Source organism: Salvelinus alpinus, chromosome 3 (assembly GCF_045679555.1).
Source record: "Salvelinus alpinus chromosome 3, SLU_Salpinus.1, whole genome shotgun sequence".
NCBI lineage: Eukaryota > Metazoa > Chordata > Actinopteri > Salmoniformes > Salmonidae > Salvelinus > Salvelinus alpinus.
The window spans coordinates 28,154,949-28,167,042 of NC_092088.1; the positions used below are offsets into that span (position 1 = coordinate 28,154,949).

General features: G+C 43.6%; 1 protein-coding gene across 1 annotated transcript in view; it reads right to left on the bottom strand.

The window, feature by feature from the left end:
* Positions 1 to 12,094, bottom strand: part of scn4aa (sodium channel, voltage-gated, type IV, alpha, a) — a 35,272-nt gene that overhangs the window by 14,221 nt on the left and 8,957 nt on the right. The window contains exons 10-14 of the mRNA XM_071392412.1: positions 10,924 to 11,115; positions 10,015 to 10,111; positions 8,007 to 8,245; positions 7,561 to 7,734; positions 7,020 to 7,376 (exon numbers count right to left, since the gene is read on the bottom strand). Of these exons, the coding sequence (XP_071248513.1) occupies positions 7,020 to 7,376; positions 7,561 to 7,734; positions 8,007 to 8,245; positions 10,015 to 10,111; positions 10,924 to 11,115 (1,059 nt within the window). The remainder of the gene's footprint in view (positions 1 to 7,019; positions 7,377 to 7,560; positions 7,735 to 8,006; positions 8,246 to 10,014; positions 10,112 to 10,923; positions 11,116 to 12,094) is intronic.

Below are 12,094 nucleotides of genomic sequence, written 5' to 3' on the forward strand. Positions count from 1 at the left end.
AGAGAGAAAATTAAGAGAAGCAAACCTACGCTATTTTCACGTGCCTCCTAAACAGGAACGTTTGGGGCGCACGTGTGTCACCAAGCCTCGTGCTGTAAAATAAAGTTAATCCGTTTAATCATAAACCTGGGCATCTCGTATACATAACACATATAAAGTTGATGTCGTTCTGTGGTGACAATATAATGTTGTCTGCGATTCTTTTGGAGGTGGCTATCTTTAGTGTCTAAAACCCGTTAGACCATATCTGGGTTCTTATTTCTCAGATTAAGATGTAGATCATGGTTACATGGTGGACTGGGCAAGGCTGATCTCTCTCATTCCTCTGTAAGGAGCTGTGAATCAGCCAGAGGCCCTGGGAAAGGGCTGAGAGGGGCAGAAACACAAGGCCTAGGGGGTTAGCAGCACAGGGGCCTCAAAGGGCTAGAAATTAAGTGCTATGGTAGGGGTGGATAGGGCTGTGGAGGGAATCACAAAGTGTGTTGAGACATAGGGCTGACAAAGGGCTAACTTGGCGCTAACATAATAACACAACAAAGAAAAAAAGGACTTGGGGGGGGACAAACTGGACTGAGAATGGTAGAAGTAGTCTCTTGGAGCAAATACAGGGCTTGTAGGAGAGACATCGGGGGAGAAACAGGCTGGAGGGGAGCAGACGATAAAGAGTTCAAATCGAGATGATGACCATCCAAAAAAAAGACATTGTAGGCTGCCACTCAGAGCAGCCTATTGTTACTGTGCTCGTAAGTCGCAACTGTCCTCAAAGGAACATCCCCCATATTCCATACAGCGCGTGTTCATGTGATGGGGACATTTGATTACCTTCCCTGACAATTAGTGATGCATTCTGCAGACGTCTCTCTCTTGGATCTGATCCCCGAGCCCCTCTCGCCGTGCGCCGCTCAGCTGTCCGTGTTTGTTCCGTCCGTGCCAGGGGGCTCACTTAAGCTGGGTCTTAGCAGATACCCAAGGTCAGAACCACTGTTTGCTGCCTCAAGTCATTTGACTTAAATAGATAGAAGCCCCCCCCCCTCCCTCCCTCCCTCCCTCCCCCAATGAATAAATAGACTGTTAAAATAGAATGACAAAACACCATCATTGTGTAGTAAAACCACAAAATGTAATGCAACTAAACTGAGATCTGGTGTTTGGTGGTTGTTTGAATGTAAACTCAATGTGTATTATGATACACTGAATGAATTTCAAAACAGAATGAAATTACTCTGAAACATCCAAAGTGGTTCTCCTATCTGAATAATTGTGTTTTTAAGAGAGGGTTGTGAAAATATTTTTTGGGGGGGTTTAGTGCATGTACAATACAGCATCAAAACACAAACAATATGTTTTGGCCGACTGTGTCTCTCATACAAGGCTTATGTAAGTTATAGTAGAGGTAATGTGTAAAGTGGGCCTTCATTACTGGTTTTCATGTGAGAGAACTGTTCAGAATTCTAAAATTGTGAGGTATGGAGGTGGAGAGAGGGCATTAGTGGAAGGTGTGCCCTCTAGCAAACTCTATAAAACAGGCAAGTTTTTGGGCCCCTCTGTATTCGGACACATATTTAACCCCTTATTTTTCTTGGCACCAAACTACCTTCATACTTCCATTCATTTGAATGGGTAACAAATGAACAAAAGCGGAGAACACCATTGTGTTCATGAGTCTCCCCTTTCCATAGTGGTCATAATAGTTTCTCTAGGCCAAACCGTTTGGACGCTACAGATGTTTTTGTGAGAAGACCGTGGTCTCATGGTCTGAAAAACACCGCTGTAGCTCGGCAACCTTCCACCGCAGATGCGGAAGGCCGACGCGGTGGATTGAGACGCAGCGCAGTCAAAAAAAACTGATATCTCTACCTTAAACTGACGGAGTTTGATGGGGATTTTTTTATCATGTTAACTTAGATTCTGAAGGATTTTAACTAAACTTTTTGTAATTTAAGTGCATAAATATTTTTTTTATCATGATTAATCGCATTGTCTGAAAGCGTTACAAATACATTGAAAACATCCAAAATACATAATCTATACAGATAAAATCTACAATGCAATGTAAAAACAAGTTGACATCGAGCAGGGTGTCTACCAAAATTTCATTTTCTTATGTTATAAAATACATTTTAACAAGGCAAATGTGATTATTCATGTTCTCAATCGTTCAGTGGGGTCTTTCTCTAACATTATATCCAAAAAGTCAGATTTCGTAACCTAATCTATCCCATAATAAGCACCAAGCACTGTTGACAAGGAGGTGCAGGTTACTAGCAACAACTTTTGAGGATTTTTCATTTTGTGGTGGTCGTCTTCAAAGTTGTTTACCCGGTTAACAAAAAGCTAAATTACCATGATACAAGTTTAAATAAATGTAAAAGGCTTTGAAAATAAAACGCTTGTATTACACTTAGTGCTCCGTTGCCATTTCACAGAGATACACTTGTTTTTGTAAGAAATCTTCAAAAGAGAACAGGAATTTCTAATTAATATGAGAAATGTACACTAAAATACGACATGTCATGTCTCAAAATCGATATCCGTCTTACCTCTATATATTGTTTTATGTCCTGTGAATTCAACAAGAAAGATGAGTTCATCGGGAAAGTGAGTATGTCAGGTAGCTAGTAGCCTTAATTCTTTCAGAATCCAGCCTAGCTGACATGACTAAATTTTCCATATTTTTGACCACTTTTTTCCTCTGGCCTCCATTGATTTAATCACCATAATTCTGACTGTCCTACAAGGGTAAACAATCCAATAACTTTTAAACAGATCCCCTATCTCCACTGGGATTCTCTGCCTCTAACCCTATTACGTGGGCTGAGTCACTGGCTTATTGGTGCTCTTTCATGCTGTCCCTAGGAGGGGTGCGTCACTTGAGTGGGTTGAGTCACTGACGTGATCTTCCTGTCCGGGTTGGCGCCCCCCTCGGGTTCGTGCCGTGGGGGAGATCTTCGTGGGATATACTCGGTCTTGTCTCAGGGTAGTAAGTTGGGTGGTTGAAGATATCTCTCTAGTGGTGTGGGGGCTGTGCTTTGGCAAAGTGGGTGGGGTTATATCCTGCCTGTTTCGCACTGTCCGGAGGTATCGTCGGACGGGGCCACAGTGTCTCCCGACACCTCCTGTCTCAGCCTCCAGTATTTATGCTGCAATAGTTTGTGTCGGGGGGCTAGGGTCAGTCTGTTATATCTGGAGTATTTCTCCTGTCTTATCCGGTGTCCTGTGTGAATTTAAGTATGCTCCCTCTAATTCTCTCTCCTTCTCTCTCTCTGAGGACCTAAGGACTACCTAGCCTTATGACTCCTTGCTGTCCACAGTCCACCTGGTTGTGCTGCTGTTCCAGTTTCAACTGTTCTGCCTGCGGCTATGGAACCGTGACCTGTTCACCGGACGTGCAACCTTGTCCCGGACCTGCTGTTTTCGACTCCCTCTCTACCGCACCTGCTGTCTCTAACTCTGAATGATCGGCTATGAAAAGCCAACTGACATTTACTCTTGAGGTGCTGACCTGTTGCACCCTCTACAACCACTGTGATTATTATTATCTGACGCTACTGGTCATCTATGAACGTCTGTACATCTTGGCCATGTACTATTATAATCCCCAACCGGCACAGCCAGAAGAGGACTGGCCACCCCTCAGAGCCTATTTCCTCTCTAGGTTTCTTCCTAGGTTCTGGCCTTTCTCGGGAGTTTTTCCTAGTCACCCTGCTTCTACATTGCATTGCTTGCTGTTTGGGGTTATAGGCTGGGTTTCTGTAGAGCACTTTGTGACATCGGCTGATGTAAAAGGGCTTTATAAATCAATTTGATTGATTATGATCAAGACATGAGTTTTGGACCATTGGTTTTCTTAGAGGATTACATACACAATTAACATATTATTTGACCGATTGGTCAAAAGATTAGCTTTTAATTGGATACCCTACATTGAGGTAAAAAATGTGTTCTTTATGAATTTACCTACTTACTTTAGAAAAAAAATCAAGGCGGCAATATTCTTGTAAATTCGTTTTTTGTTTGTTTAGCTTTTTGCACTGAGATTTTTTTAATATATTTTTTTACCCCTTTTTCGTGGTATCCAATTGGTAGTCTTGTTCCATCACTGCAACTCCCGTACGGACTCGGGACGCCCGCTTAACCCAGAAGCCAGCCGCACCAATGTGTCGGAGGAAACACCGTACATCTGACGACCGTTTCAGTGTGCATTGCGCCCGGCCCACCACAGGAGTCGCTAGTGCGCAATGGGACAAGAACATCCCTGCCGGCCAAACCCTCCCCTAACCCGGACGACGCTGTGCCAATTGTGCACCACCCCTTGAGTCTCCCGGTCGCGGCCGGCTGCGACAGAGCCTGGACTTGAACCAAGATCTCTAGTGGCACAGCTAGCACTGTGATGCAGTGCCTTAGACCAGTGCGCCACTCAGGAGGCCTGCACTTTGAGCATTTTTTTGTAATGAAAAATGAATTTAAATAAATCATTATTAATCTACAGCTCACTTTGAGCAAATTCGGATTTTTTTGACAGCCCTAATAAAAATGATCTGGTATATTGTCATGTTGTGTAATATGATTACGGGATTCGTAGAGGGACACTACTGATAGTGGTTGGCCTTGGTATTGCATTGAACCACAAGTGGTGGCTAAGACAATCCACTCCACCTATGATGGCATGCAGGATGGGAGGCACTGTCCCTGTCATTCCTCCTCATCTTCCAGAACAAGGACATGGAGATGAGCTGTTAACAGCTGATCACACAAGCACAATATTTGCGGCGTGAGGCCAAATGCATTTCCTCTCTCTGGTGGTTATTAATAGACTCAAGCGGAAATGGCTATTCTCATCCCGACGAGCTAACAAAAGCACTGGGGACTCGCGCCAACACTAACATGGCTTTTTTTGTGTCTCACACCCCCTCAACCCCCATCCAAGTCCCCTGCTGCTACTGTGTCTTCCAGGCAAACAGCACATAAACCGAGACACTACACTGTTAAAATGAAGTGCATTTTAACACTAAATCTAGTGGCAACTGAGCTGCCACCACCTTAAAGGAGATGAGACCTTAACTTTACTGAAGTATTGAAACACTTGGTTGTGAAGGTATTGGGACAGATTTAAGGTGTACTGAAACATTCATCCTGAGGTGTTCTGAAACATGACAAGGTATGTTGTAACATCACATAATCAAGAGTTGTGCAACACCTTGCCAAAGACTGGAGAACTAACCCAGAAAAGGTTGAAAACACCATTATGGCATTTCAACTCCTGTCTAGCGCAGAATTAGATCCCTCCTTCTGGAGTTTCCAAATACTGTAAATGGGAGTGCCTCTTATTGTACAGTGGTTCTTCCTTTAAAAGTTGCAGCATACTGCAGCACAGCATGCGGGGCGCCGCAGAATTCTATGACACGTTATTTAAGTGTCAGCCATTGTTGCCAGAATGACGCAATTTACCACAATCTGCCACCATCTACCACAAACGGTCGCGGCATAAGCTCAAAACTTTTAAAGGAAGAACCACTGTATATTCCCTACTCTGATATGGTTTGTTGATTAACTCCTCATTGGTAATTCCAAAAGGTCAAATGTATTTTTACTCGTTACGCGCTTCAGCACTCGGCGGTCCCGTTCTGTGAGCTTGTGTTGCCTACCACTTCACGGCTGAGTCGTTGTTGCTCCTAGACGTTCCCACTTCCCAATAACAGCAATAACAGTTGACCAGAGCAGCTCTAGGCAGGGCAGAAATTTGACAAACTGACTTGTTGGAAAGGTGGCATCCTATGACGGTGCCACGTTGAAAGTCACAGCTCTTCAGTAAGTCCATTCTACTGGTTGTCTATGGAGATTACATGGCTGTGTGCTCTATTTCATACACCTGTCAGCAACGGGTGTGGCTGAATATAGCCGAATCCACTAATTTGAAGGGGTGTCCACATACTTTTGGCCATGTAGTGTGTCTGTTCTTGGTGTCTCTAGAGTGCCAAAAATAGACTCGCCATCAGCTGTGTGCACAATATCTCCTGGATTGACTGAGCATTACAATACTATAATCGTTAGGTCTGCAGAGATTTCGAACAACTGTTACTGAGATTTACAAGTTGACAGTAGTGACAGATGTTCACAGTTGGGGACTGCGTGTGTTGTTGAGAGGCATTATCTAGGATCTCTAGAATGTTCACTATACTTAAAAGATTTATTGTGCCCTCGCATTGAATATCTATTTATACTTCCATACAACCCTAATTAAAGGGATAGTCTTTACGTAACCAGATAAGACAGTGTCTGTCCTATATTTGAGAGATATAAGTAAGCTCAGGAAGAAAAAAAAGGTTATTACCCGTATACATGTGTAAATTCCCTATTCACTTCCATACATTTTTTCAGCCTGGTACTAGGTTACCTTCAGACGAGTCCTCTGAGGCTTAAGCGTCGTAGAGCAAAACAACTGATATGTACGTATTTGAGAGTATCTCAGCTTTCCATAGTGGGTCATAATATAGTTTCTTGCCCAAACCGTTTGGACTCTGGACGTTTTCGTGAAAACCAATTTTCGGGACGTTTCCTGGTCTGACAAACACAACTGTAGCTCCGCCACCTTCCACCGCAGATGCGGAAGGCCGACATCGGCGGATACGGTGGGTTGAGACGCTGATATCTCTAGCATAAACAGATTGATTTTGAAGGTGATTCATTTATTATGCGAATCAGATCCACACGGGAGTGGGCATCGACTCTATGGTGAAACAGCTACGGCCGTTTGCGAAATTACAACAACAAAGAAGTTAATGAAAACAACAAACAGTGTTTTTTTCCCCCTCTGACATTTCACATGCAATAGAAGAGCACAATATGCACCGCAATTTTTTTTACCATGTTCCGCGACCCTCCTGAGCTCGGTAACAAAAACAATAAGAATGTTGGAGGGGCGTCCGTGGTGCTATTTCCCACTACTGCGGATCTCAGCTTTAAGGATGATGGGTTAGGTTTAGGGATTAGGGTTACAGTTGGGTGTCTGCTGCACTCACCACCAGGTTTCCGATGACCATGACCATCATGAAGACCACCAGGCACATCCCGGCTCCGGCCACCTCCATACAGTCCCACATGGTCTCGATCCACTCCCCGCACAGGATACGAAACACGATGAGGAATGAGTGGAAGAAGTCGTGCATGTGCCAACGCGGCAACTCACAGTCGGTGGCAATCTTACACACGCATTCCTTGTAGCTCTTGCCGAAGAGCTGCATGCCCACCACGGCGAAGATGAAGACGATGATGGCCAGCACCAAGGTCAGGTTGCCCAGAGCGCCCACAGAGTTGCCAATAATCTTGATCAGCATGTTGAGCGTGGGCCACGACTTGGCTAGTTTGAAGACACGCAGCTGCCTCCAACACATAGTACATTAACAGACAGACAACACACAAATTGCATTTTTCATGGCTTGATGTGCTCTTGATGCAAGTTCCTTGTTGTACATTGTCCCTGTAAACTAAATGAGTACAATAAAGTTAATCTATGAATACTATTTCACAGACATGAATTGACTGGAAATCAGTGTGTCTTACCAAACGGAAAGACCTGAGAACGGACAGGCCTTGGACATTGGCTAGACCTAACTCCACCAGACTGAACGTGACAATGATACTGTCGAAAATGTTCCAGCCGACCTGGAAGTAGTAGTAGGGATCCATGGCGCAAAGCTTGAAGACCATCTCTGCTGTGAAGATCCCGGTGAAAACCTAGAGGGGGATTCATATATCAGAAATATAAACAAGTTGTCATTTGGATACATCATGTCAAAAACCATAACTCAGATGTTAAGAAATTGTTCTCATCAACACAAAAAAAGACTAAGTAATATCCGATTCAAGCGAACGACATGACACCCGAAATGATATGTCACGTAGTTATAATAAGGAAGCTACAGTAGCAATGCAAGTTTGAGCTAGCAATACAGCTAGCTTTACACACCTAACATCTACCTCTAAACTACCCCTTTAAAAGTTGTTACCAGGTTCCCCACGGAGAGCATGTGGTCAAACTCTGGGCTCATGGGGTAGTGCTCCATGGCCATGAAGAGGGTGTTGAGCACGATGCAGATGGTGATGCCTAGGTCCACGAAGGGGTCCATCACAATAAAGAGCAACCACTTCTTCAACCATACCCAGGGCACGCAACAGTCCCACTTCAGAAACGTGTCGGCAAACTTGTACCAGCCGGGCGGACAAGGCTTCTGGGCGTCTTCCAGCTCTATTAGAAAGAGAGGGGAGGTTTAGATGACCAGTTCAATAATAATGTTTTAATAGAAACATAATAACAAACAAACATTTTTTATATGATTTGGTATTATGGCCATTATGGATGGATTATGGTATTATGGCTGTTATGAAGTAAGAAAAGACAACGAAACAAAGTTATCCAAGACTATTTATCTGGCATTCCAGCAAAATGTCCTGCGCTAAAAAGTGACAGGAGGGTGTGAGTGGATGATTGACAGAATTAGGGATATTTGCCATTCATTGCCCTAGTTCAACGTTCTTTGATTTTAAGAACATGCATTGGTGACATTCATGTGTGGTTAAATGTGTACAAATACGGGCAATCTTTCTGTTCTATACTAAAAAACAACAAGTAAATGAAATGCAACGGTGGGTAACACCAGAATTCATGCCCGTGGTGCCAGCACGCCCTGGAAGTTTGAAATAGCTCAAGCTTAGCACCAAGAGGGCATGCAACTGTACATTAACAGGGCTCTCTCCCCCCTCACTCACACACACACACACACAATGTGATTGGCTGCTCTGTGTGTGACAGACTTCAGACAATGCTACTGTAATGAGCGGTGGGTGGGAGGGGTGGGTCAGAAGGCCATGTCTACAACCACATGATAAGCTAGGCAATTACACTTCACATTAGAGCGAAGACTGCATCCACTCCCAACTAAGCCTAGTGTATTTCTAAACTTGCCTGAGGGACTTGACATGTCTCCTACTGTGGACGGTTATGTTTGTCTCACAGGCAAGAAACAGACCAATGACATACAGTACATTTCATGGCATATGTATGATAGTAGCTGAAATAGACATAGACACAAATATTTGTATGCATTATGAATGGATCTACAAGGGACATTTTTTCTGAAAATACACTGAACAAAAATATAAACGCAACACGTAAAGTGTTGATCCCATGTTCCATGAGCTGAAAGAAGATCCCAGAAATTCTCCATACACACAAAACGATTATTTCTCTCAAATTTTGTGCACAAATTTGTTCACATTCCTGTTAGTGAGCATTCGATCCTTTGTCAAGATCATCCATCCACCTGACAGGTGTGGCATATCAAGAAGCTGATTAAACAGCTTGTGCAATAAAAGGCTGCACTAAAATGTGCAGTTTTGTCACACAACACAGTGTCACAGATCTCTCAAGTTGAGGGAATGTGCAATTGTCATGATGACTGCAGAATATTCACCAGAGCTGTTGCTAGAGAATTCCATTTTAATGTGTCAACCATAAGCCACCTCCAACGTGGTTTTAGAGAATTTGGCAGGACATCCAACCGGCCTCACAACCGCAGACCACGTGTAACCATGCCAGCACAGGACCTCCACATCTTCACCTGCGGGATCCCCTTTAATGGGGAAAAACTAATTCTGATTGGCTTCCCTCCCAGGCCCATCCATGGCGGCGCCCCTGCCTAGTCATGTGAAATCCATAGATTAGGGCCTAATGAATTAATTTCAAATGACTAATTTCCTTTTATGAACTGTAACTCAGCAAAATCTTTTAAATTGGTACATGTTGCGTTTATATTTTTGTTCAGAATACAGTTATCAATGCAGGGCTGCATTTCACTCTCTTCCCGAAAAAAAATCCTGAATTAAAATGATATCATTGTCCTTGTTGATGATATCACAATGGTAATACTATCATTCAAGAATCATCGTCATCATTATCAACATTTTCACCATTGTTGTCGTCATAATCATGACCATCACTATGTGTCGCTCTCTTACCCTCCATGACGGTGGTGAGAACACTAACAGCACTCGCCGATCTGTTCTTCAGGCCTGGCTGCTCCAGATGGAACATGCTGTCCTCTTTGAGCTCGTCCTCTGGAACCGACTGGGGGGGTGGGGTTAAGTCTCATCATCACTGGCCACTAAACATCTTACGTGCTGTCTACACCGCATGCGGGAGCATTACAAAATAAATGTACACATACATGTTATTTAATCATTGCACCTGCACTACTAGCGCGCGCTAGCGAGCATCTGCGTAGCTGGTCGCTAAAATAGAACTTGGTTCTATTTGTGACGCTCAACGTGCTGCAAGTCCTGCCTCCCAAATCTCCTCATTGGTTTTTAGGAGCATATACCCATGTGGGTGATTGAAAGATGAACTGAGGTCCACACTCCAGTCGGTTGTAGTAATGCAGGAAGGAGGAGAGATGACGAGAAAGGAATTCGGTTGACCGTTTTATCTGTGGATTAATTGTCGAAGTAGAGGACCTTGTGCATTTCAGGTAAAATAACAACCCAATGTTTATATCCCAGGACAAATTAGCTAGCAACAGCAAGCTAGCTAGCTAACTTCGCCATAAATGTTTAATGCTTTTCGACCTGGCCCCAAATTAATATAATTGGATCAGAGTTTGTTTTGATATTTCAAAATATAATTTGTTTGACCAGACCGCATGGCCACATGTGTACATACGGTCTGGTAAGCATGTTAGGTGTCATTGAACTCTTACCATAGAAGGGTTGTGTATACAAGACAACAAAGACCAATAGCCAAAACAACCTGCGTTTACAAATTCACATCAAAAGAATGAGACAAAACAAAACTGCATTCCCACCACAGTGGACCCATTCTGACCTATGAACGTTGACCTGATAAGATAAACATTAGCAAGGAGAGGTCACACTGACCTCCGACTCAGAGGACACTGGTACGATGGCCAGACGGGGCACGATTCTCCCATTACAGTCCTTGATAACATCATCTCCGAGGCTCTGCTCGTCATCCGCAGAGCCCCCGTATGACCCAGAGTGATGACTAAGCTCTTTCCGACTGGTCAGGGTCGCCTGACTTCCAGCAGCAGCATCAGCTTGCTCCTGTGAAACACCAATGATAAATCGTTCAGAGTTAATTGTTAGGCTATTTGAAGTGTAATTTTTATAAAACCTTTGTTGTAGCTAAATGGTATATAGTTAAAGGTAGGAGGCTAGACTGCATGATGAAACAATCCCTAGTAAGCTAGTGTTTTGAGGGTGGACCGTATTTCTATCCAAGCTGGTAGAGTGAGGTGGGCTCATGTCATGCAGGTTCAGGTAGGCTATACAGGACAGTTGTATATTCACAAAAATCTATTGGTAGTTGATTAGGGGTGAACTCCGACCTTGCGGGGTCCATAGAAACCTTGTTACGCCAGTGAGGGCTGCATGATATGGACAGAAATTTGAATTGCTATTCTTTTTTTCAAATTGCTACCAAATATTGCGATTTGACTTGGATGAGTAAACTATACATAGAGTGTACAAAACATTCGAAACACCTTCCAAATATTGAGTTGCACCCCCTTTTGCCCTCAGAACAGCCTCAATATGTTGGGGCATGGCCTCTACAAGGTGTCAAGCGTTCTGCAGGGATGCTGGCCCATGTTGACTCCAATGCTTCCCACAGTTGTCAAGTTGTCTGGATGTCCTTTGGGTGGTAAACCATTCTTGATACACACAGGAAACTGTTGACCATGAAAAACCCAACAGTGTTGCAGTTCGTGACACACTCAAACCGATGCACCTGGCACCTACTACCATACCCTGTTTAAAGGGACATAAATCTGTTGTTTTGCCCATTCACCCTCTGAATGGCACACATACACAATCCATGTCTCAATTGTCTCGAGGCTTAAAAATCCTTAATTAACCTATCTTCTCCCCTTCATCTACACTGGTTGAAGTGGATTCAATAAGTGACATCAATAAGGGATCCTAGCTTTCAACTGGATTTACCTGCTCAGTCTTTGTCATGGAAAGAGCAGGTGTTCTAAATGTTTTGTATATTCAGTGTAGCTCAGAACATAGAAATATAATG